Source organism: Erinaceus europaeus, chromosome 2 (genome assembly GCF_950295315.1).
Source record: "Erinaceus europaeus chromosome 2, mEriEur2.1, whole genome shotgun sequence".
NCBI classification, from domain to species: domain Eukaryota; kingdom Metazoa; phylum Chordata; class Mammalia; order Eulipotyphla; family Erinaceidae; genus Erinaceus; species Erinaceus europaeus.
Genome location: NC_080163.1, coordinates 185,651,163 through 185,678,170, shown reverse-complemented (window position 1 = coordinate 185,678,170; position 27,008 = coordinate 185,651,163). Strand labels below are relative to the sequence as shown.

Sequence of the window (27,008 nt, the reverse complement as noted above, 5' to 3'; positions counted from 1 at the left end):
AACAGAGAGATATTGGGGGGAGGGGAGATGATTGCTCCTTGCAGGTGGGGACAAGAAGGCGCTTGATCTGAGTTTGGCATAATGTAACCCCTACAGCACCCCGTACTCCTTAAGGCTCGAAAAGAGCCGCAGGGCGCCGGCACACCGAACGCTGATGGTGTAGCCCAGAAATCTCCGGCCATCTGGGCGAGTGGTATGAACTTCCGGTCCCACGACCAGGACTCCGGACCAGGCCCACGGATCACAGTTTTTCCAGTGCCGAACTACATTTCCCAGAGGCACCACGTCCTGAAACGCGTCATTTCCGTTCTTCCCCCCCCCCCCCCGAGATTCGGGGCCTTAGCGGGATGAAAGCACCGTGTGGCAGTGAACGCGTTAGGCCCTCCCGCGGGGCGGAGGGATCTGACACCTTGCTGGAACTGCAGCCGCGGGATTCGGGGCGCTGACAGGCTCCCTGTGTGGAGTTGAGAAGGTCTGGAGCGTCAGGACTGACAAAGTGCCGCTGGAGCTGCGTGTGAGGCCGGTCCTCCCGCTGCAGTGTGTGAGCCCAGCCTGTAGGGCGAGCGAATGGGCGTGTGCCGCCTGGGTGTGTGTGAGCCGCCGCGCGGCGCGAGGGTGGGAGAGCTGCCGCCACCCGCGGCGCAGGTTCTGACGGTGCGACTGTGCGACACGTGTGCGGAGGTTTGCTTGTGAGGCGTGTCAGAGTGCCCCTGAGACGGGCGTCTGCTTGTACTTGTGTAGCCTGGAGGGTGTGTATGTGCCTAGCACCCTGTCTGTAATAGTTAATCTATTTCTTTATTATTGGATAGAGACACAGAAATTGAGAGGGGAGGTGGAGATAGAAAGGGAGAGAGACAGACACCCGCAGCCCTCTCGTGAAGCTTTCCCCCTGCAGGTGGAGAGCAGGGGCTTGAACCCGGGTCCTTGCACACTGTAATGCGTGTGCTTAACCAGGTGCACCACCGCCTGCCCCCCCCCACCCCCCACCCAGTAGCGTACTGTGTGTTGCTGGGCTTTGCTCTGGACGGTGTGGACAGTGCTGCGGGGACACACTGTCAGCCCTTGGTTCCTTGACTTGGTACCTGGTGGTGTTTCCCTTACTGGGCTGGGTGACTGTGCACGCGTGGGATTGTGTGTGCAGTCACACAGCTCCGTGTGCGTGCTTGGAATCAGAGTGTCCTCTCCTGTCTGTGATAGAGCATCTATTGAGTGATTGTAATTCTGGCCATGTGACTCCGTGTGGTCATTTATATGTTTTATAAAAATAAAATAGGGGAGCTAAGTGGGATACAGAGACAAAACTGACTTGTGGTATTTTCTGGGGCTCATTCAGGAACTGAACCTGCCTTGGAGCTTGAGTTGCTGTGTGGCTTGGTCCTCCTCTGTGTATTTGACTTCTTTTGTCTTTTGCCCTCTCCCACTCACACAACTCATTTCTGGGTTCACCCCGGCCTTATCATAGTTGTAGGTTACCCTTTTATATTATAGCGTTAAGGGTATTGGGCATAGAGGAGTGACAGGATGGAAGGAAACTGGAAATTTGAGTCCCTGAATGAAACAAGAGTTATTTCTAAACCACAGACCTAGTCTTTGATGAAAACTTTAGAACTGATAGCACCTTTGAGAGATACTACTTAGAAGTGTCACGGGGTTTCAGGAACAGGATTAATTCCAGAACCAGTTGTGCACTTCAGAATCTGTAACGCTGTGTCTCCAGTGGACAGTTTTGAACCCAGAAATAAATTCTAATCCAAGACAGCTATGATCTTGTCTCTTCTTTCTGATACAGAAACTACAGAACTGCTTCCTGACTTTCCTCTGTGTTAAGTGAAGGGCAGCTGGGATAATGGGGGAAGGAGTGTGTTCTAAGTTAAGAATATACCCTAAAAAAATTGTGACACTATCTCATGGTTCTGTTTTCTTTGCCTGATTGTAGGACTCAGAAGAAGAAAGAATGGCAGTTGTACATTCAAAAGTAAAGTGTAAGGTGAGTAGCTATTTCCAGAAATGCCTTTCTTTTTTCAAGACAGGAATTTTTGTCTTATTTTTGAATTTTTTAGATAGTCCTTTTCCAAATGATGGAGGGGCCGGTAAATTTTATGTAGATTGGAAATAAGAAATATGTGTAATATGTTGTACTAGGTACTTACTTATGGTGGTTTGAGTATGAACTTGAGATTAATAATTTTTAAAAGGAGAGCTCTACTGTGTTATTTCTGACACAGCCAGAGTCTAAGTTTAAATTTTTTTCAGACCTATATATCAAAGTATAATAAACCATCATATATCTCTTTCAAAAGGTGTCAGTTACCAATCTTCATTTACTCAGTCTTTTTTTTTTTTTTTTTTTTTTTTAACCAGAGCACTGCTCAGCTCTGGCTCATGGTGGTGTGGGGGATTGAACCTGCAATTTCTGATCCTCAGGCATGAAAGTCTCTTTGCATAACCATTATGCTATCTACTCCCAAATATTTTCATGTATTTATTTATTATTGGATAGAGACAGAGAGAAATTGAGAAGGGAGGGGGAGATATAAAGGGTGAGAAGCAAGAAACCTGCAGCCCTGTTTTACCACTCATGAAGCTTTCCATCAGCAGGTGGGGGGCCAGGGGCTTGAGCTTGGGTCCTTCTTCTTCTAGCGTTTGCCCTTCTTCCGTAGCCAGTCAACAGCGTCAGGTTGAGCCTGATGTCAAGTTTCGAGACCTCCTTTGAATCTGGAGAGGTGGCAGTCGTTGACTATGTGGGTCATAGTCTGTCTGGAGCCGCAGGGGCAGTTCGGGTCGTCTCTGGCTCCCCAGCGATGGAACATAGCGGCGCACCAGCCATGGCCTGTTCGATAGCGATTGAGGAGGGCCCAATCATAACGTGCTAGGTCAAAGCCGGGTTGACGCTCGCAGGGGTCTGTGATGAGGTGTTTGTTCTTTACCTCAGCTGACTGCCAACTCTGTTTCCAAGAGTCTGGAACAGAGAAGTTCGGTGTAGGCGTAGGGGACCAGATTGGGTGACGAGACGTCAAGCGTTGGACAGGGTGGGCGAAGATATCCGCGTATATTGGCAGGTCTGGTCGAGCGAAGACGTGGGAAATGAACTTAGATGATGCCGCATCCTGACGAATATCTGGCAGGGTGATGTTGCTAAGAACTGGCAGCCATGGAACTGGGGTGGAACGGATGGTTCCAGAAATTATCCTCACGGAGGAATATAATTTGGAATCGACCAAGTGGACATGGGGGCTACGGAACCATCCTGGGGCACAGTATTCTGCAGTGGAATAGCATAATGCCAGAGATGATGATCGTAGTGTGGAAGCGCTCACACCCCATGAGGAGCTGGCCAGTCTTGCAATGATGTTATTCCTCGCGCCCACCTTTGCTGCAGTTTTTATGAGATGTTCCTGAAATGACAGGGTGCGATCGAGAGTAACACCAAGATAGACTGGCTGGGCTTCATGCCGGATTCTCGTACCGCCAAGCTGCACATTAAGCTCACGTGAGGCCGAGGCATGGTGTAGATGGAAAACAGATGATACCGTTTTTGCAGTGCTAGGGATTAGTCGCCATTTTTTACAGTAATCAGATATCAGAGACATGTCTTTCGTGAGTGTTTCCTCGAGGATGTCGAACTTGGATGCCTGAGTTGCACAGCAGATGTCATCGGCGTAGATGAACTTCCTTGAAGAAGTTTCTGGGAGGTCATTGATGTAAATATTAAATAGCGTAGGAGCCAGAACAGAGCCCTGGGGGAGGCCACTTGAGACAAGTCTCCATCTGCTAGACTTGTCACCCAGATGCACCCGGAATCTTCTGTTTTGGAGAAGAAACGATATAGTGTTGGCCACCCATGGAGGCAGGCATCTTGAGATCTTGACTAGGAGACCACGGTGCCAGACCGTGTCATAGGCTGCTGTGAGATCAACAAAGACAGCACCTGTCTTTAAATTCTTCTGGAATCCATTTTCAATGTAAGTTGAGAGGGCCAGGGCTTGTTCGCAGGTAGATCTTCCTGGGCGGAAACCAGCTTGGGCGGGTGATAGGAATTTCTCTGTAAGATGAGAAATACGTGACAGAAGCAGCCTCTCAAGGAGTTTGTAACACACGGAGAGGAGAGAAATTGGTCTATAGCTGGCTGCCAGTGTTGGGTCTTTCTTTGGTTTCAAAACTGCTATTATCTTCGCACGACGCCAAATTTTGGGCATAGATTCAGATTCCAAGATGTGGGACAGGAATGAAGTGAACCACTTCTTTGCCGCGGGGCCCAAGTTAAGAATGAGTTCTGGTGTGATGTTATCATAGCCAGCAGCCGTTCCCAGTTTAACCCTCTTCAAAGCTTGGGTCCTTGCGCATTGCAACATGTCCACTCAGCCAGATGTGCCACCACCCAGCCCCTTAAGTGTTTATTTTATTTTAAATTATTATTTTATTATTATTATGTTACCAGAGAACTGCTCAGCTCTGGCATATGGTGGTGCAGGGGATTGAACCTGGGACTTTGGAGCCTCAGGCATGAGAGTCTGTTTGCATAACCATTTTGCTATCTACCCCCACCATTTATTCAGCCTTCACTGTCCATGGTGCTGTGGCATTCTCACATGGAGCTGAAATTTGAATCTGGGTCACATATGTGGCTAAATACCCACCCTATAAGGTGGGTGAACTATCTCTTCACTCTCCTATAGTGTCATATGTCTGTTAAGTCTTTCTTACAGTTTTTTCCAGAAACAGTTTCTCTTATATAAGCTAGCCATATCCAGAATTTTGTTGATTGCATATATGTGTTACCACTTAGTTTGATCATCTTTATATAGAGCCTGCATTTCATTGCAGTTGCAAAATGGTACTCCAGTTCTGTCATTCCTTTTGCATTTATTTGATGAAATACTTTTATAAGGAGATCCATATTCTCATCAGTGTCTTGGTTACTCTACTTACTATTTATTGAATAGAGACAGAGAAATACAGAGACAGGGAGGAGATAGGGAAAGAGACACCGCAACACTACTTTACCACTCTTTAAGTTTTCCCCCTGCAGTAGGGACTAGGGACTTGAATATGTGCACTCAACTTGGTCACTCTAAAGTATAGTTTATAAAAGAAGTAGGATAGGGAGTTGGGCGGTGGTGCAACGGGTTAAGCACACTTGGCGCAAAGTGCAAGGACCGGCATAAGGATCCCAGTTCAGACCCCCGGCTCCCCACCTGCAGGAGGTTCTTTTCACAGGCAGTGAAGCAGGTCTGCAGGAGTCTTTCTCTCCTCTTTTCTGTGTTCCCCTCCTCTCTCCATTTCTCTCTGTCCTATCCAACAAAAATGACATCAACAACAATAGCTACAACAACAATGAAAACAACAAGGGCAACAAAAAGGAAATAAATATTTTTTAAAAAAACCTTTAAAAAAAAGTAGGATAAAAATGATCCTGCTCTCATTTTTCAATGTCTTCCAAAGTTTATCCTATATTTTTCTTCTTAAGTCATGTGAACTTATGGATTTAAATATACTTGACATGCTTCAGTCTATTAATATTCAAATTGTCCACCTATGGCAAATAGGGTACTTTGTACTTCCTCTGATTTGTTTACTTTTGGATTATTTTTGACATGTCCCCAGTAATCTTATAAATTTTAAGCTTGCTGGTTTGACAGGATGTTGTTATTATTTCCTGTCACAAACATCAGCCTTATCTCTAGGGAACCCAGGCTCTTTTTAGTGAGAAATGGTTTTAAGAAGCCACAATTAGGATATTAGGAATTCTCATTATTATGATTGTTACTGCTTGTAGGTCTTTACAGAGATAATTAACTCTACATTATTTTTTTAACATTTTCATTGAGGGGGTTAGTGAATTACAATGTAGTCACTATCATAGGCATATACTTTCATTCTGTACCAAGCCCCCACAGTTCTCTTCCACCATACCCTAACTGCATATTTTTAAGAGATGAAAAGTAAATACTAAGCTTATGCTAATATTTCCAGTTGAGTTGAAAGTTATAAAGTTTTCCTTGATTTTATATTTTCATTCATTTTTATGCTTTTAAAATATGCATTCCTAATAACATACTTGCTTTTCATGATGTCTGTATATGTGTATAATTGTTTCATATTATATATTGCTGGGCTAGTGTGGAGGTGCCTCTACCTGGGCGCATACTCTCTGGGTTAGAGAGAACATGATCAGAGTCAGCCTGGACTGCTACTCACTCAGTGATGTGAAGGAGATGACTCAGGAACAGACTTGTGATGGCGAGACAATTCAATTCTTTATTAATCAGAGAGCCAGGACTTTTATTTATTTATTTATTTTTTAATTTTTTTATTTAAGAAAGGATTAATTAACAAAACCATAGGGTAGGAGGGGGACAACTCCACACAATTCCCACCACCCAATCTCCATATCCCACCCCCTCCCCTGATAGCTTTCCCATTTTCCATCCCTCTGGGAGCATGGACCCAGGGTCATTGTGGGTTGCAGAAGGTAGAAGGTCTGGCTTCTGTAATTGCTTCCCCGCTGAACATGGGCGTTGACTGGTCGGTCCATACTCCCAGTCTGCCTCTCTCTTTCCCTAGTAGGGTGTGTCTCTGGGGAAGCTGAGCTCCAGGACACATTGGTGGGGTCTTCAATCCAGGGAAGCCTGGCCAGCATCCTGGTGGCATCTGGAACCTGGTGACTGAAAAGAGAGTTAACATACGAAGTCAAACAAATTTTTGAGCAATCATGGACCCAAAGCTTGGAATAGTGGAGAGGAAGTGTTAGGGGGATACTCACTGCAAACTCTAGTGTACTTCTGCTTTCAGGTATATATTTTGCAGTAGTTTACGGATACGTGTGAACATATGCTCTCTCTCACAGAAACCGGTGTATATCTAGGTTTTGGGACTTTGTTAGAAAGTGAACCACCTGAGATGGAATTAGAGTGTACTATAAAAGGAAAGGTCTCACTGAGTAACAAACTGCATTCCCAACACATAGTATCAGGAATGCAGGGTGCTTTGTGAGGCAGGGAGTCTGATAAGACAGGGCAAACCTTTGGAGTTACTCCTGTCCTTCCTTGCTCAACCTCTCAGTAGAGAGAGAGACTGATAGGATAGATGCACTCCTCAGGTCAAGCCCTGTCAGGCTCTACCACATCCTCACAATTTCCCGACAATATATGTTAGACTAATTCTACAAGTATTTTCCCCCATTATTAGGGCTTCATGCCTGCATGATTTCACCATTCTCAGTGGACTCTTTATTTCAGATAGAAGATTAAAGACAGAAAGGGGAAGACAGAGAGAATGAGAAGAGACACCAAAGCACTGCTTATGGAAGCTTCCTGTATGTGTAGTGCTCCCATGTGGTGGCTGTGACTTGAACCTAGGTGCTAGTGTATGAAGTATGCACTGTTCCCAGTGCACTATAATCCTGCTACCTCAAATAACATCCTTTCTATACTTATCTTGCTAGTATTTTACACAGATGATTTTGGTTCATTTTACTTTGGCTCACCAGAGATTTTTTTTTTTTCTTGCTTCCAGGTTTATTGCTGGGGCTTGGTGCCTGCACCACAAATCCACTGCACCTTAAGGTCATATTTTCCATTTTATTGCCCTTGTTGTTGTTATTGTTATTGTTGCCATTGCCGTTGGATAGGACAGAGAGAAATCGAGAGAAGAGGGAAAGACAGAGAAGGGGAGAGAAAGCTAGACACCTGCAGACCTGCTTCACCACTTACGAAGTGACTTCTCTGCAGGTGGGGATTGGGGGGGCTGGAACCGGGATCCTTATGCAGGTTCTTGGGCTTTGCACCATGTATGCTTAATCCTCTGTGTTACTGCCCTTCCATTTTTATTGAATTATGTCTTATGGTTATACAAACCATAGTCCAAAGTCAGATGGATTCATTTTGATATACTTTATAATTGTGAGGGTGTATTTATGAGTATTACTGGTCTAAACATATCTTATGTTTTTATCAGATTTGGTATGTTTATCTGATATTAAAATAAGAATGTTTTCTTCCTTTTCTGCTTTCTAAAAAGTTTTTGAAAGAATGGTTTTATATATGACTTAGATGTTAGTACAATTTATTGGTGAAGCCACCTGGATGTACTTTATGGGCAGAGTGGAGTGTTTTTCTCTTAAAAAAAAACTCAGCCTCTTGAATATCTATGGCCATGTGTACAACCCAGGCTTCAGCCCAGCCCACACATACCATGTTGAAGGAAGGTTTGCTGCTGTGGTGTCTTTCTACCTCTCTGTCCCTTTCTAGCCAACTAAAAAAAATGACTCCAAGGAATGAGCCCTGGTGGCAACAACAAAACAGTTGTGTATCTGTAGATCAATTTGTTTTCTGTTTATTCTTTTGGTAATTAGTGTTTTAAGGAATTTGTCCATAGTAAATATTTGGAAATTCTTCTTTGATATTGATTCCTAATTAAATAATATGTGGACAAAGTCCAGAAAATTTACACTATCAATTTAAAGTTTTTTTTTTTTTGCCCTTCTTTCTTTTGGAATTAGTACATGGTCAGTACTTTGCAATCTTGTCTCCCCTGCAGTTAGTGTCAAGTACAAGTAGTGCTTCCATAGTGCCTAGGTTCCATACCTAAACAAGGAGCCACCCCTTAATGGTATTTCAGGCACTGTGTACTGTATGGTAATAGGCTTGCCAACATCTTTAGATAGATTAGTGTCACTTTGACATCATTTACAGTATTCTAAATTTATTTTTAAATGTTTATTCATCAGTGTACTGTTAACTAAAATGTAATAAAAATAGAGGAAATAAATGGTGCCATGGGATGGATGCACAGTAAAGTACAAATGTTTAGACTAAAATTGCTAGTACACCACCCAGCTGCAAGATGAGACTGGAACTGAGGTTAATGTAAGATGAGACGCTTGAAACTGAGCCTCTGTGCTGCTTTTGTCCATGACCCAAGTTCTCATACGTTGCCACAATGCTGAATCAAAGAGCTGGCCATAAGTCAGTCTATAAACAAGTGGGTCACTAAGTGAGGGCTAGCTTTACTCAAGACCTCCAACTCAGTCATGTTCATATATCTGCATTGCTAGTCCAGATGCTTCCATTGGGATATCATTTTTGTAACTAGCGCTCAACTAGATGCGCCACCACCTGGTCCCTGGGATATCATTTTTATTAAATATCTTTGCCAGGACTTCCCTATCAAGGAAAGTACAGGAAGATTCTTGATGATACTTTTTTTTTTCTTCCCATATTGTCAGTACTTTTCTACTCCTTGTACTTACTCTTCTCCCTTTCATAACACAGGTCTATGAAAGAAGAGGAACTTTTTGTTTGGTTCTCCTTTGCAGTGAGATGATTCCCCAAACCTTTACTGATTATCTAATTAGTGTTATCCCATGAGGGGAAAGGTCAGTGATTGTTGGGTAGTATGCCAGCTCCCCCGGCTTAAAGCTTCTGTCTCTAATCCTGCTTAACTAAGCACCGGCTTGCCTGCAGGGCATTGGTTTGATCACACTTAAAGTTGCGGTCTATTTACATAAACCACTGTTAACTAAGCACCACCCTCCCTCCAGGGCATTGGTTTAATTCCCCACTGGTTCACTATGTCTTTTTGCTCCGCCCCCTCTCCTAGTACACCCTGATCTCCACCAGTTTTTTTTTTTCCACTCCACCCTCTCTACGTCACACTCTGTTTCCACCCTACTTGGCTAGTATATATACAAGCTGCTTTTCTGAGTAAAACACTTGGAATTGCTTTCCGACTCTGGGAGTTCCAGAGTGTATCTCCTACGACTTAGCTTGGCACGAGTTCCTGATCCCTCTTCCACGCAGCAGCCTAGATTGGCTTCAGTTGAGTTCTCTCCAACCCAGAGAGCACTTGCTCAGAAAGAAGCACCCTCAGGCTATCCCAACAAGTGATTTCTCTGAGTTAGATTATTGGCTTTTCTTCCTTCCTTCCTTCCTTCCTTCCTTCCTTCCTTCCTTCCTTCCTTCCTTCCTTCTTTCTTTCTTCCTTTCTTTCTTATCTTTATTTATTTATTGAGAGGGAAGGGGTGATAGAGAAGGATAGAAACAGAGAGACACTTGCAACACTGCTTCACCACTAGTGAAGCTTTCCCCCTGCAGGTGGGGATGGGGGCTTGAACTGTGTCCTTGTGCATTGTAACATGTGCACTCAACCAGGTGCACCACCAGCCAGCCCTGATTCTTGGGCTTTTCTAAGTTGCTAGTGTTAAAGTTACAATCTTTCACTTTGGCTTGTTTCTTAGTTTTTTTCTGACAGTGAAAGATTAAGTCTCTTGTTTTCTCAGTTCTTGACAGCTGGGTGTTAAGGTATTTTATAGCATTGTGCAAATATACTCTTTTTGTTATTGAATTATTTTTTTGAGGGTTTACAAAACTTTGTTTTTTAGAAGTACAATTTCTCACCTCAAAATGTGTAGTCCTACCACCATACTTACCATGGGATCAATAACCCTCTACCAAACTTCACCAAAGACCATTGGACTATCTGTTTGATTTTATATATACATGAATACACAAAAATGTACAAGTGTAAACATACAGTAAACATATAGTCTTACTTTTTTTTTTTTCTTTGCCTCTAGGGATATTGCTGGGCCTAGTGCTGGCACTATGAATCCACTGCTCCTGGCGGACATTCTTTTCCATCTTATTGGACAGGACAGACAGAAGTTGAGAGGGGAGGAAAACAGAGGGAGAGAGAAAGACACCTGTAGACCTGCTATGCTGCTGTGAAGCGTCCCCGCTGCAGGTAGGGAGCCAGGGATGCACTTAACCAGCCCTGCTTCCCTTCTTCCTTACTTTCTTTACCTCCAGAGATTTTTCTAGGACTTTTTTAAAAATATTTATTTATTTATCCTTTTGTTGCCCTTTTAAAAAAATTTTTGTGGTTATTATTGTTATTGTTATTGATGTCATCATTGTTGGATAGGACAGAGAGAAATGGAGAGACATGGGGAAGACAGAGAGAGGGAGAGAAAGATAAACACTTGCAGACCTGCTTCAACGCTTGTGAAGCGACTTCCCTGAAGGTGGGGAGCCAGGGGCTCAAACCGGCATCCTTATGCTGGTCCTTGCTCTTTGTGCCACCCGTGCTTAACCCACTGCGCTACCGCCGGACTCTCCTTTCTAGGACTTTATACCTGAACAATTCTACTATTCTCAATAGATTTCCCCCCTTGTATTCCAGATAGAGGGTGAGACACAGAGGGAAAGACAGAATAAGAGAGGAGAGATACCACAGCACTATTCCACTGTTCATGAAACTTCCCCTTTACATGGTGCTTCCATGTGGTGGCCAGGGGCTCAAATCCCAGTCTACTTATATGGTAAAGTATGTACTCTACTGAATTAGCTATCTCTGTAGGTTTTTGTTGTTGTTGTTTTTTACCAGAGCACTGCTCAGCTTTGGTTTATGGTGGTGTGGAGGATTTAACCTGGGATTTTGGAGCCCCAAGCATGAGAGTCTCATTGCATAACCATTATGCCCCTGCCGCCGTACCCTGTAGTCTTTATTCCAAAATGTTAAATAAAATAAAACATGATAATACTATTTGTCATCTTAATCTAAGTTTGTTCAAGTAGTGTTAAGCATCATTATTTTATTATTTGTACTTTTTAATGTAGTTGTATATGAATATTAAATATTGAAATCTAATAATTGGTTATTTCTTATTTGGCATTATGTTTCACTTTCATTCTTGCCTGATGATTAACTTGATTATAGAATTCTATACTACTAATTTTTTTTTTTCAGCATACTGAAGATCTTCCATTGCCTTCTGGATTCTTTGTTGCTCATGAGAAGTCTCATTGTTACTACTTTAGTAAGTAATCTGTATTTTATGGCTACTTTTGTTATTTTTTTCTAGAATTTTAATATAATTGATTATATTGTTATATTTCTAGAAGTTTAATATTTTCCCCATCCTTAGTTCTTTCACTTCATTGTCCTGGTTTTGACTTTGTATTTTTCTTTATTTCCAAAAATATATTTACATCATTTGACAGTTCTAATTTTTGAGGAGCAGGTCTAATTCTTCAGTTTCTTATATGCTACAGAGCTTTTATGTAATAATTATCCTTGCCTTTTTTTTTTTTTTCATTTTCATTGAGAGTCTAAGTACAAACTTCCTAGTTTCCGTTGAAGTCAGATGGATTTTTCTTTCATTTGTATGAATTGAAAGCCTCATATAGTTCTGTTTTTGTGAAGAGGTTAAATTCTAATTTTCTGATATTTGATTCTTTAGAAATTTTTTCAGAACACTTTATTTTTTTAAATTTTATTAATGAATAAGATAGGAGGAGAGAGAGAAAACCAGACATCACTCTGGTACATTGTGTTACTGGGGATTGAACTCAGGGCTTCATGCTTGAGAGTCCAATGCTGTGCCATCTTCCAGAATACTTTTTAGAACACTTTAACATACAGACTTTTAAGCATTTGAAATCAGTTAAAGGTCCTGAGTGTTGCTGTGACCTTAGAGACTAATTAACTATTTCTTGGCTCTTTTTTTAATTTATTCCCTTTTGTTGCCCTTGATTTTTATTGTTGTTGTTGGACAGGACAGAGAGAAATGGAGAGAGGAAGGGAAGAGGAGGGGAAGACAGAGGGGGAGAGAAAGACAAGACAACTGTAGACCTGCTTCACAACCTGTGAAGCAACTCCCCTGCAGGTGGGGAGCCAGCGGCTCGAACCGGGATCCTTACACCGATCCTTGTACTTTGTGCCACCTGCTATTTCTTGGTTCTAACTTCATGTACTTAATCTAGATGTTTTCTTTTTAGTATAATATACTTTCATTTTTTAAAGTTGTTTTCTCCCAAATAATTTTATTGGGACAAATAACGGTTTGCAGGACAATTGTTAAGACATGGGTACAATTTCTTGTTTCCCCATAATAGATGTTTGCGTACCACCCCACTGTTAGATCAAGTCCTTCTACACCACCTTACACTAAGTCTTTTACACCTTTTCATGGCCCTCTCATCTCCCCTAAACCAGAGTTCTTTGCTTTGCTGTAGTACACCACATCTAGTTCAAGGTTCACTCTTTTCCATTTTCTTTCCTTGCTTAAGTTCCACATATAACTGAGATTATCTGGTATTGATCTTTCTACTTCTTACCTCATGTAACATGACTGCTTCACATTCTGTTCAACATATGGACAATATTACATCATTTCTTACAGCCGAATAGTATTCCATTGTGTATATATACCATAACTCTCAACTATTCATCCATTGTTGGGCATCTGGATTACTTCCATGTTTGAGCTATTAAAAACTGTGCTTCTGTGAACATGTGTACATAGATTTCTTTGTATAGGTGTTTTTTGTTCCTTAGATAGATCCTTGGGAGAACAAAGGCTGAATCATAGGGTAGCTCCATTTCTAGTGTTCTGTTTCTTATAGGGGTTGAACTTATTTATGTTCCTACCAACAGTTAAGTGCTTCTCTTTCCCCACATCCTCTCCAGCACTTGTTTCTGTTCTTTCTGATGTATGACATTCTCACAGGTATAAAGTGGTATCTCATTGTTATCTTTATTTGCATTTCTCTAACACTTAGTGACTTTGAACATTTTACCAACATATGTCTGTTGGTAAAAATCTTTTCATATCCTCTCCCTGTTTTTTTTGGAATTGCTTATTTTATGAGTTCTTTTTATAATTTGGTCTGATGTGTAGTATGGAATAGTTCCATCCCATTCAGAAAGGTGCCTTTTGCCTAACATACATTTAAATGATGTTAGCCATTTGTTAAATAATTTTCATATTTTATTATTTTTATTGACATTATGAATAGAAATATTTTATTCTTTGATTCTACTTTTCTCAGTTGTTAACAGTGACACAACTCAATTTCATGAGACTATGCAAAAACATACCTTTGGTATTTAGTTCTAAATTGTTTTATTTTTATTTCCTTTTGTGACAAGAATTATATAAAAGTATCAGGGCAAAGTTAAATAGCACAATGGCTATACAAAGAGACTCATGCCTGAGACTCTAAAGTCTCAGGATCAACCCCCCACACCACCATAACCTAGAGCTGAGCAGTGCTCCGGTAAAAAATAAATAAAATAGGGGCCAGGCGGTGGCACACCTGGTTGAGCACTTATCTTGTGTTATATTTTCTGTCCTTATCTCTTGCCTGTCTGTATTATTGTCCTAGAAAAGATAAAAGAACACTTTAAAAATTTATTTTCCCTTTTGTTTCCCTTGTTGTTTTTTTTACTGTTGTAGTTATTGTTGTTGTTGATGTTATCATTGTTGGATAGGACAGAGAAATGGAGAGAGAAGGGGGAGAGAAAGAGAGACACCTGCAGACCTCCCCGGCAGGTAGGGAGCCGGGGGCTTGAATCGGGATCCTTACCCCAATCCTTGTGCCTTGCGCCATTTGTGCTTAACCTGCTGTGCTACTGCCCGACTCCCAAAAAGAACACTTTTTTCAACAGGCATGTGGGTTTTTCCACACCAAGCAATGGTCTCATTTTTTTATAGAAACCAAAAACATCTGTTACCCAATTTAAATAAATTGTAACACTAACTTTCCAGAGTTGCCACAGACTAGACACTGGTTAAAGACTCAGTTCCAGTGGGCTGGGTGGTGTCCACTTGATTGAGTACACATTACTGTGCAGAAGGACCCAGGTTCAAGCCCCTGGTCCCTACCTGTAGGGGGAATGCATCACAGACAATGTTGTGGGCATCTTTCTCCCTCTCTGTCCTATCAAATATAAGGAAAAAAACAACAACTACAAAACTACCACTCCCCCATCCCTAGCCCCCAGTGCTGCTTCAGAATTTGATCACTGGTTGCAAATTGTTGTTTGTACTTCAGACAGACAGAGGTTTGTATTACACCCTCCTCAAGTTCCATTGTTTGCTAGAATGACTCAGAGATCTTAAGAGTAACATGCACATTTACCAGTTTATTATAAGGGATCCAATTCAGAAACAGGCAAATGAAAGTGATCAAAGGTATAGAAAAGTCATGTGAACCTGTCATGTTCTCTCCAGATGTCTCACCTTTTTAGTATTTCCATGTATTCAACAACCCAGAAATTCTTTATCTTCAGTTTGGGTTTTTCTTGGAAACTTTTATTTAATAGGTATAATTGATCAAATTATTGTCTTTTGGTGATTAATTCAACTTCCAGGAGTTGGAAGGGAGAAATGAAAGTTTCTATGTGGCTCCCCTAGCAGCCAACACCTCTTTCAAAAGAGGTCTAAAAGTCACCTTGCTGAAATTAGTTCCTTTTAAACACAAGATTTTATTATGGATGATAAAAGACCTTCCTTTATCACTCAGAAAACTCCAGAATTTTAGGAAAAATAGTTTCCGCTGAATATTAACAGAGGACAGTGGGAGTATGGGACCAGTATATATTTACTAGTTATGCTAAGAAGTTTGATGTGTCTAAAAGATAGTGGGGAAATGGAATACCTGCTCATGAGCTTTGCATTCCTTAAGACAACATGCTATAGTTTACTCAGAGTATTTTAAACATTCAGAAATATTTAAAACTGGGGAATTGGAAAATACAGCACATTTGCAGACAATAAATGCCTATGGAGGAAAGATTGCTTACCTCTCTAATTTATGGTTCTTACTGCTTTGTGGCCTTTTTGAATCTTCATTATTTTAAAATGTGTCACATGGTTGTCACATTTTATCAAAAATTGGTGTTTTCTTAGAAAATGCAATACAACTGTTACTCATTAAGTGTTGTGTCATAGTCACACAAGTCCCATTAACTCCTCAAATTAACTCATCTTGTCCCTTTGTTGTCAACACTTTTCTCTCGCCAACTTCTCCTGACTCATTTATTCCTATAGTTCTGCCTTTCCCATATTGTCATAAGTGGAATAAAAAATATGCAACCTTTAGTGGGTCTGGTTTTCTTCATTTAATAAAATACATTTAAGATTTATCCATGTGGTTGCATGAAGCAGTATTGTTTCTATTTATTGTCAATTAGTGTTTCATTGTATGGAAGTATCATTTTTTTTTTTATTCATTCACTTTTTGGGGGACATCTGAACTTTCCAGTTTGGGGAAATTATGATTTAAGTACTATAAAGTTTGGTGTAGAGGGTAGGGTGGTAGCGCAGCGGGTTAAGTGCACGTGGCGCAAAGCACAAGGACCGATGTAAATATCCTGGTTCAAGTCCCTGGCTCCCCACCTGCAGGGGAGTCACTTCACAGGCTGTGAAGCAGGTCTGCAGGTGTCTATCTTTCTCTCCCTCTCTTTGTCTTCCCTTCCTCTCTTGATTTCTTTCTGTCCTATCCAACAACAAACGACAACAACAACAATAACCACAATAAGACTACAACAAGAGCAACAAAAGGAGAAAAAAAATGGCCTCCAGGAGCTGTGGATTCTTGGTGCAGGCACTGAGCCCCAGCAATAACCTGGAGGCAAAAAAAAAAAAAAAAAGTTTGGTGTACAGAAATTCATCTGTAATTGCTGGAATGATACACTATATCTGGTTAATGGAGACAACCATATTTTTCATTTTTTATATTTACTATTGTATAGATATAGAGAGAAATTGAGAGGAGAGGGAGAGCCAGAGAAGGAAAAAGACAGGGGCTAGGTGGTGACACACCTGTTTGGGGTTTGAGCCCCTGGTCCCCACTTTTAGAGGGAAAGCTTCACAGGTGGTGAATCAGAGCTGCAGGTGTCTGTCTCTCTCCCCACTGTCATTCCCTTCTCGCTTAAATTCTGGCTGTCTCTGTCCAATAGATAAATAAATAAATATTAAAAAAGAGAGATAAGGGAGTTGGGAAGGAGCACAGCAGGTTAAGCACATGTGGCGCAAAGCACAAGGACCAGCATAAGGATCCTGGTTTGATCCCCCAGCTCTCCACCTGCAGAGGAGTCACTTCACAGGTGGTTAAGCAGGTCTTCAGGTGTCTATCTTTCTCTCCCCCTCTCTGTCTTCCTCTCCTCTCTCCATAACAACAACAACAACAAAGACAAGGGCAAAACAGGGAAAATAAATAAAATTAAGTCTTTAAAAAAAAAAAAAAGAAAGAGAGAGAGAAGGAAAAAGATACACCTGCAGACCTGCCTCACTAGAGGTAAAGCTTTCCCCCTGCAGGTTGAGACCAGGGGCTTGAATCTAGGTCCTTGTGCACTTTAATATGTATTCTTAACCAGGTATACCACCACCTGGCCCCACAACCATATGTTTCTATCATACCTGTGCTTTTTTGCATTCTTGTTAGCAGCGTGTGAGAAATTTTTGTTCTTTCTTGATCTGTCTTTCCATGCATATACTCTTTTTTTAAAAAAATAGTATTTCTGGAGTTTTATTATACTTTCTGTTACAATCAATAATTGCTGGATTTTTTTTTCTTCTGTGTAAGATTTCAGAGACCTTGCATTATGTATTTGTTCTTTAGTAGTGCCTGAGAAATGATAAAGATGAATAAATATAAAAGCAAACAAGAAAAGACATGGGCCAGGGCATAAACAGACTGAAGAAAGAAAACTAAGCAAAAAGCAATTTAAGTATCTTGGATAGGGAGGACTTAAGAATATAACCAGTACTAGTATTCAGGAGATGGTATCCTAGATGAAAGACAAATGAAGAGGTATATTTTAATATTTTCATTTTTATCTTAAATTTACTGTGGTTGTTCACATTTGTGGAGAAAAGCACAGATCAATGCATTTAATCCTTGAGTGAGAAATTTACTGTAAAGGAATAACTCAAGTATTAGGAGTGGCAGTCTGGTCTATATCAATACTGTGGTGGTGGGTACATGACTTAAGCCCTTATAGGTGTGGGAATTTTGTGATTATTTTGTTCTGTTTTTCTGTTCAGTTATACCTTCTTGCATTTTTTTTCTGTTGTTGTTGAGTGCTAGGTCTTCTAAAGAAAAAATAACAGAAGTAAATTGTAGCCTTAGAAGATGTTATGCATCATTAAAGAAGATGCAGTTTTGTATTTGGTAGTATTTTTTACTTACCTTAACAAAAATGTCTAGATCTGAGATGAATCAAAGGTGATTCAGGTTTCAAACCCTCCCTAGAGTGCTCTACTGTTTTTCCCCACTTCTCATTGGAGACTTCATAGTTCACTTCTCAAAGTTGTGAAATTTACAGTAGGCTTTGTTCTCAGGTTATTGTCAACATATCTTAATGAAGTGAATCAAAATACTGCATCATTTCTTCACCTCCTACATAGCTTTTCCAGAATTATTGTATTTCCTTAATTGGAAAACTGGCCCTAAATATTGTCTTATTACAAAATTAAGTCTATTATTTTAATATTTACTTTCTAGACCCTTCTAAATTTTGTCCATTTTGTGTAATTGCATATCAGGAATATTGGTTCAAATTGCCCAGTCTTGTTACCAGTGAAGTACTTAGCAGGTACATTGAAAATCTTGTGTACATGAGAACATGAGTTCAGTCTCTATCATTGATTATGTTGAAGCAGTGTTTTAGTCTGTCTCATAAAAATTTTGTTACATAATTATGTAGTGTGGGAGAGGTAGTTTACCAGGTTGTCATGTGTACAACCTACGTTCAAGCCCTGGCATCATATAAAAGAAAGATGCTATGGAAACAGAGTTCTCTGGCCCTATCATGTCTTCTCCTACCCCAATATATGAATGCAAAAGTGTCCCAGAGAAGTGAAGTCACACGTGTCCAAAACCGTGGTTACACACACACATTTTTTTGTTATCAGTAATAATGTTTAGTATTTGTCAGCCAATTTTTAAATTGATAGCTGAAGGGTGAGAAACAACTTTATATAGAGTATTTCATAGAGTAGTCCAAAGTCAAGGAGAAGATAATTATAATTTGAAATTGACTTTGCAATTTTTCAATGTTAAAATGAATCTATTTTGAATTAATTAATTAATATGTCTGGCAAGTAACAAAATCTTAGAAGGCTTAAGTAAGGACCAGTCCAAGGAGCATTTTGTCAGTTTTTCAGACTTTGTTAAACATGGAAGATGTTTGGATTTGCTTCTAACTTTAATTTGGAAACTTGACAGTTTTGTTTAAGATAACAAAGTACAGTCTAACTTAATTAGTGGAAAGTACTGAAAGTAGCAATTACAGTGGGTTCATGATTTGATATGGTCTTACTTAGTTACTTTAGACTGGTATCTATGCATCTTTAATTTTAACAAGCTCCCCAGGTGACTGATCACCACCAAGATTATTTCATATAGAGAAGTCCAAAGGCAAAGAACAGATAACTAATTTTAACTTGAAATTAACTTTGAGAATCACTGGCTACATTTACTTTATTTCTTTTACTTGTAGTTCTCATTATTATTTGATCTGCCATATGTCCTTAAGTATGTTAATATGAGATAATTTGAAACTATTAATTTTTCAAAGTCTAGATGGCAATGACATTACATTAGCATATATTGAGTTCAGTGAGTTTTGACTTGCATGTGTGTATGTGCCTATGTATGTGTGTATGTATAGATACATACATATATATGTATATACAAAAGAAAATATAGGTAGAAAACAGGAACAGTATTAGTTTATGAATATATGTAACAGGATATGTGTAGAAGGTAAGTATTACTATTAGTCATAGCAGATCTATGAAAGACATTGATCTAAGCCAGTTCTTTTAGTTTCCCTATTTTTCTTTGTATGGTAATTCTGTCTCTTAAATTGACAACAGAAAACTCTGATGTTCTCTTATCTTTCAGATTTGCCTTTAAAGTGTGCAAATAAAGACTTTTTTTGAAAAAATAAAAATAAAAAGGATAATATGGCACAGAATTATTCCAATGGGAAATGAGTGACAAGATTGAAAAATGTGATCTTGTGCAGTCCAGTCCTATAGATTATTTGCAAGTCAAGGGCACATTGGAAGGTCAGCAAAATCAGGAATATTTCAGACAAGGGATAGTTATATATGAAAAAAATGTCTGTTTTCAATCAGAATACTTACTTAACTCAACATCCTATATGTCATTCTACTGAGAAACCTTATAATTGTAAGGAATGTGGGAAGGCTTTTAGACGAGCCTCACACCTGACTCAACATCAGAGTATACATACTGGTGAAAAGCCTTATGAGTGTAAACAGTGTGGGAAGGCCTTTAGTCGTGATTCACAGCTCACGCTTCATCAGAGACTTCATACTGGTGAGAAACCCTATTCATGCAAGGAGTGTGGGAAGGCTTTTACTCAGAGCTCACAACTGATTTTACATCATAGAATTCATACCGGTGAAAAACCATATAAATGTGAAGAATGTGGAAAAGCCTTTATTCGTAGCTCACAACTCACCCGACATCAAAAAGTTCATACTGGTGAGAAACCTTATGAATGTAAAGAATGTGGGAAGGCCTTTACTCAGAACTCACAACTAACTCTGCACCAGAGACTTCACACTGGTGAGAAACTCTATGAATGTAAAGAATGTAGAAAGGTCTTTACCCAGCTCTCACAACTTATTCTGCATAAGAGAATCCATACAGGTGAAAAGCCCTATGACTGTAAGGAATGTGGGAAAGCTTTTATTTGTGGTTCACAGCTCTCTCAACATCAGAAAATTCACAATGGGGAAAAGCCATATGAATGTAAGGAATGTGGAAAGGCCTTTATTCGTGGCTCATTACTTATGCAGCATCAGCGGATCCATACTGGTGAAAAACCCTATAAATGTGAAGAATGCGGGAAGGCATTTATCCGTGGTTCACAACTTACTCAACACCAGAGAATCCATTCTAATGAGAAACCCTATGAATGTAAGGAATGTGGAAAGACTTTTAGTCATGGCTCACAACTTACTCAACATCAGAGAATTCACACTGGTGAAAAACCCTATCAATGTAAGGAATGTGGAAAGGCCTTTAATCGTGGCTCACTACTTACTAGACATCAGAGAATCCATACAGGTGAGAAACCTTATGAATGTAAGGAATGTGGCAAGACCTTTAGTCGTGGCTCAGAACTTACTCAACATGAGCGAATACACACTGGTGAGAAACCTTATGAATGTAAAGAATGTGGAAAATCTTTTATTCGTGGCTCACAGCTCACTCAACATCAGCGAATTCATACTGGTGAAAAACCCTATGAATGTAAAGAATGTAGGATGGCTTTTACACAGAGTTCACATCTTTCTCAACATCAGAGACTTCATACTGGTGAAAAACCCTATGTATGTAATGAATGTGGGAAGGCATTTGCCCGTGGCTTACTGCTTATACAACATCAGAGGATACACACAGGTGAAAAACCATATCAGTGTAAGGAATGTGGGAAAGCCTTCATTCGTGGTTCACAACTTAATCAACACCAGAGAATCCACACTGGAGAAAAGCCCTATGAATGCAAGGAATGTGGAAAGGCCTTTAGTCATGGCTCTCAACTTACACTACATCAAAGAATTCATACCGGTGAAAAGCCATATGAATGCAAAGAATGTAGAAAGGCCTTTACACAAAGTTCACATCTTTCTCGACACCAGAGAATTCATACCGGTGAGAAACCGTATCAATGTAAGGAGTGTGGGAAGACATTTACTCGAGGTTCACAACTGACTCAACATCAGCAAATTCATATCAGTGAGAAACCTTTTGAATATAAGGAATGTGGTACAGATTTTAGTTGTGGATCACAAGTTTACATATGAATTACCTGACTCTGTGATTAGTATAGAGATCTTTCTCAGATTAATAGTTATTAAAGAAGTCTTAAAATGTGAATATAGGGAGTACACTGACCTCATAAACCTCAGCATCAGTGGATTTACATGGGAGTTGATGGAATCCATATTGAAAAGACTAATTTCTGGAATCTCATTAAGCTTTATAAAAGTACAATAGAATGATTTTGTTAATGTTGTGAATAGTGGAAGGCCTTTAGCCATTGCATATGTTTTTCTCAAAATTGTTTGGAGTCTACCTTTTGCTATTCTTGTGACATTTTCACAGTAATTAAATTCTGCTTTGGTTGAATAATTTGTAAAAATAAATCCAAGAATAATATCTTTCTTATAAAGGTCCTGGAAGTATTGTTATTACTTTTACAGCTTTTAAAACAGTGCCTTGAATATAGCATTTGAAAACATTAGCAATTATAACTACTAGGGTTATTTTAATGTTTTGCATGAGAGGACACTTCAGAGGACAATGAAAATGAAAAATCATTAACACAGTCCACATTATTTCAGTGGGAGACATAATATGATACACTGTATGTGGGAAAGCTTTTACACAACACCCTGTATAAGAGGAAATTCATAAGGTGGGAAATAACTTACCTTGTAGTACAATTTAGCATATGCAAAGATAAGGGTTGAAGCTCCCAGCCACCACATTGGAGCATCATACAAAAGGGAAGCGGAAGCTTCATGAGCAGTGGTGCAGTGCTGTACTGTCTCCCATTCTTTCTGTCTGCCCCTCTATCTCATCCTCTTTCTGGGGGGGGAAATGATACTTGGAGTAATTGAATTGTACTAGTGTAAAGGAAAGCCCTAATTGAGGGGGGTGAGCATATGTTGATAGGATGGGTTGTTCCAGATCTTAGGACCATAGGTATTGTGTATGTATCCACTTCTTTAAGCTAGAAAAGGGGGGAGGGGAGAAAGACTAGAGTACTGTCAGCAGTGGCATAAGGTGTTGCTGGATATTGAAACCCCATAGCCTTCAGGGATCACATGTATGGAAGTTAGTGCTCCTACTGGCTGAGATACCTCTGACTTCAATATTGATTTATGGATGAAATGTTGATTTACAGGGTTGTTGTCACAGGGTATATTTCCATCATGATGACTTCCACTCCATTTCTCCAAATTTTTGCCAATTATTGATACTTACCAACTTAATTTCTTGTCAGTAGATAAATATGATATACTGTTTCCATATAGTTTGGCTTTCATTTTATTATTAATAAGGATAAACAACTTTTATGTATATTGATGATTTTTGCTTTCTCTGTAATTTTCCTGCATAATGTATCTCCCAATTTTTGCTTTTAAGATTTTACTTTAATTTATGAGGGGGATGTGAGAGACTCACTGTGGTCTAAGCAACCCACCAACATTATTCACCATCTAGTGGAGCAGGTTTCTATTGATATATAATAAAACTCCAGCCTGACTTACGGTGAAATCACTTTGGTTATCCTTTAGAGTTTTGTTTGTTTGTTTGTTTTACATTTTAGCAATTACTATTTAGCCGGTGTTTAATATTTATATTCTACCTCGGCCTACATTTGGAAGTAAATCATACTTCTTAAAAAAATATTTTACTCCCCACCTGCAGGGGAGTCGCTTCACAGGCGGTGAAGCAGGTCTGCAGGTGTCTATCTTTCTCTCCTCCTCTCTGTCTTCCCCTCCCTCTCTCCATTTCTCTCTGTCCTATCCAACAACAACAATAATAACTACAACAATAAAACAACAGGGGCAACAAAAGGGAATAAAAAAATAAATATAAAAAAATATTTAAAAAAATATTTTACTTGTTAATGAGAAAGATAGGAGAGAGAGAAATCACCAGCTATCACTCTGGTACATATGCTGCTGGGGATTGAATTTAGGGCCTCATGCTTGAGAATCCAGTGCCTTACCCATTGCGCCACTTCCCGGACCACAACTAAATCATACCTCTTAATATCCATATTAACTATAACTCATGATGTATTAATATTTATTATTACATTCATTGAAATTACTTTTTGAACAACTGAAAGGGAACTTCTGCCATTTTACTGCCAGGAATAAGCTTACCATATTATCTAGAGTTAACCCTTCCATTTACTAAATCCTATCCTTTTCCACCCATATCATATCTAGTAATGTTTGCCCACTTATATTGGATCATTCAATACAGCACACAATATTGTTATTGCTTCTTTTTCTTTTTTTGTTAAAATATTTATTTATTAAATGATGCAAGCGAGAGAATAAAATCAAGACCATCACTTCAGTACATGCAGTGCTGGGGATAAAACTCAGGAGCTATATTTTGAGAGTCCAATGCCTTATCCACTGTGCCACCTCCTAGATTGGCCTTTTCTCTTTGTTCTACAAAGAAAAAGTTCCATTTATATTGCTGTATCATTTAGTAATGCTGTATCATTTGCCTCTTTGCAGCAAAATACCTGTACCTGGTTGTCTCTGTATTTTCTCTGTTCTCTTATCAGGCTTTTAGTTGTTCTACTCCAAAGCGCGCGCGCACACACACACACACACACACACACACACACACATATTCTTTTTATTAGTCTTTCTGGGCTGACAATCCCTCAGAGAAGTCCTGATAGCAAGGAGGGGAAAAAAATTAGTCCAGAACATGCAGTTTAAAATAGCCTCCAGATACCTGAAATTTAAAAGTGATATGCTTGGAGGTTGCTATATTGGCTGTATGTTAGTACTTGAAGTCTTCATATACCACATTAAGTGATGGAAAAAAATCAGACAGGATTAATACAGAAATAGAGGACTTGGTTGAAACTATAAGCCTTGCAAGCAAGATTGCAGAAGTTTAAAACACTCTGAATTCAATATTCTTCCCCATACAACAAAAAGAGATTTATAAAAGGGCAGACCCTGAAGAAAGTCAAAGGAACTGTATCTACAAGAGAGAAATGCCCAGAAACATCAGAGAAGGAAAAACTAACAATGTTGCCAAAATGCTATCCCTCTGGTTTGTGTGATTCAAGAGAGGGAGTGGGAGCTGCATAATAAACCCTCCCCTTTTTCAAAAAGTTTTATATATTAATGAGAGGAGACAGAAAACCAGACATCACTTTAGTATGTGTTATCAGGGGTCATACTCAGGACCTCATTCTTCTTTTTTTTTTTTTTTTCTTAATAAGTTAGGTCAGACACTCCTCAACTCTTACATATGGTAGTACTGGAGATTGAACCTAGGGCCTCAAAGCCTTGGGTATGAGAGCTTTTTTGCCATTATGCTATCTCCCCAGCTTTAGGACCCAACTTTTAAGTCCAACACTTATCCACTTCACCACCTCCCAGACTCAAAGATTTTTTTTATCTGTTAGTGAAATGATGAGGGAGGGATTGAAATCAGGACATCTTGCTTCAGAGTCCAACTCTTTAACCACTGTGACATTTCCTGGGCTACTACGGAGTATGTCTTTGCAAACTAAGGGCTCTTGTATGGGAGAGCCTGGCACCTGGACTGCATAAGAAAAGGAAGTACAGGAGTTGGGCGGTAGTGCAGCAAGTTAAGTACAGGTGGTACAAAGTGCTAGGACCTTGGTACATGTGCTGTGAGGGATTGAACTCAGAACCTGATGCTCAAGAGTCCAGTGCTTTATCCACTGTGCCATCTCCTGGACCATTTATTTATTTATTTTAGATTTACTTATTAATGAGAGAAAACCAGAGAATCAACTGGGTATATGTGTTACAGGATATCAAGCTCTGGACTTCATGCTCTGGAGTCCATCACTATATCCAATGTGCCACCTCCTGGGCCACAATTACTTTGTTTTTGTTGTTGTTGTTTTAACATGTTATTAACCCTTATTATTTCTAGAAAATTTCTGTAAACAGTTTGGGCAGTGGCTCAACTTGAAGAGCAAACATATTACTATGTATGAGGAACCAGATTCAAATCCCTGGTCTCTGCCTGCGGGGGGGTGGGGGGAGGGTTGGGGAGCTTCACAAGTGGTGAAGTGATACAGGTGTTTTATCCCTGTCTGTCCCTCTCTACTTCTCTCCTTCTGTCTCTCACCAACTTAAAAAAAAAAAAAAGGAAAATTTACTGGCTGACAGGAACAATGGACTCAGGCATTATGTCCAGGAGATAAATCAAAAAAAAAAAAAAGGAAAAGAAAGAAAGAAAAGAAAATGAAGTCAGTTCACTGGGGGCAGTAGAACTGTGCAGGTGTACAGCCCCACTGATAACTCTGGGAGAAAAGAAACACCCCCACACACAATTAAGCACAGAGTAGAAAAAGTATAAATGAATAGCCTGGAAAGAAAGAAGCAAAGGAAAGTATAAATGACCTGAGAAGCATAGCTACAAAAAAATGGAGATTGCACCAAAGTGAAAAACTATGGTTGGGTAGTGGGAGGGTAAGTTTAGCTCCAGTGGTTGCAGGTGGGGGCTAGGAACATGAACCTTTGGTGGTGGGAATGGTGTTAATATATATTCCTATTAACTTAGTTTTATAAATTAACTTAGCCTTAAAAAAACATATAGTCTTATAAGTCACTACTTAGTATGAGATGGGGTGAAATAGATTGGATGTCTCAAAGTTTTTAATACATAGACTTCATTTCTGAGTATATATATTCCTTTAGTATAAGCACTTAAGGTTTCAAATTAGTAAGCTGATTGAACTCTTACACTGGGCTTAAACTGTTGATTTAAAAATTTAAATGAAAATAAATGGGGATCAATACAGACAAAATCTGATTAAAAGGATCATGAAGCCTGGGAGATTGTTGTTTTAACCGGGGTGGCTGCACGGCGGGTAACAGAGATGACCAGAGACACATGGCTGAGCTGAGAACGCAGTTTAATCTTTATTCACGAGCGGGCAAACATGTGCTCTTCTGTCTCTCTCCTCCGGTGGCAGAGAGGGACTCCTAAACTAATCACCAGGCAGATCTGTCCTGCATCCTTCTCCTCCAGCAGCTGCGGCAGGAACTCTGGAAGTACTTAGGATAGGGGGTGGGGAGAAGGGGAAGCGAGAAACTAGCAGGGGCTAAACCACAATCTCCCAGAGGTGGGGGGATGAGACCAAACCAATGTGAAGCATAGCAACAGGAGATAACACAGTGGATATGCAAAAAGACTTTGATGTAGGAGTCCGGCAGTAGCACAGCAGGTTAAGTGCACATGGTGCGAAGCCCAAGGACCGGCATAAGGATACCTGTTTGAGCCCCGGGCTCCCCACCTGTAGGGGAGTCACTTCACAGGCAGTGAAGCAGGTCTGCAGGTGTATATCTTTCTCTCCCCCTGTGTCTTCCCCTCCTCTCTCCATCCTAACAACAATAATAATAACCACAACATCGGTTACAAAAAAAG

At 39.9% G+C, this 27,008-nt stretch overlaps 1 protein-coding gene across 18 annotated transcripts in view; it reads left to right on the top strand.

Moving 5' to 3' along the window:
* The first annotated feature begins 336 nt into the window (after positions 1–336).
* The window catches only part of LOC132536803 (zinc finger protein 569), an 82,014-nt gene continuing 55,342 nt past the window's right edge, over positions 337–27,008 (top strand). For 3 of the 18 annotated variants that reach the window (XR_009548342.1, XM_060185807.1, XM_060185790.1), the window contains exons 1-4: positions 337–472; positions 1,937–1,987; positions 10,577–10,743; positions 11,749–11,818. Coding sequence is in view for 1 of the 18 variants with exons in the window: in XM_060185809.1 (XP_060041792.1) it covers positions 19,907–21,500 (1,594 nt within the window). In the remaining 17 variants the exon portion in view is untranslated. The other 15 variants (XR_009548343.1, XM_060185791.1, XM_060185809.1 and 12 more) reach the window with 14 other exon arrangements.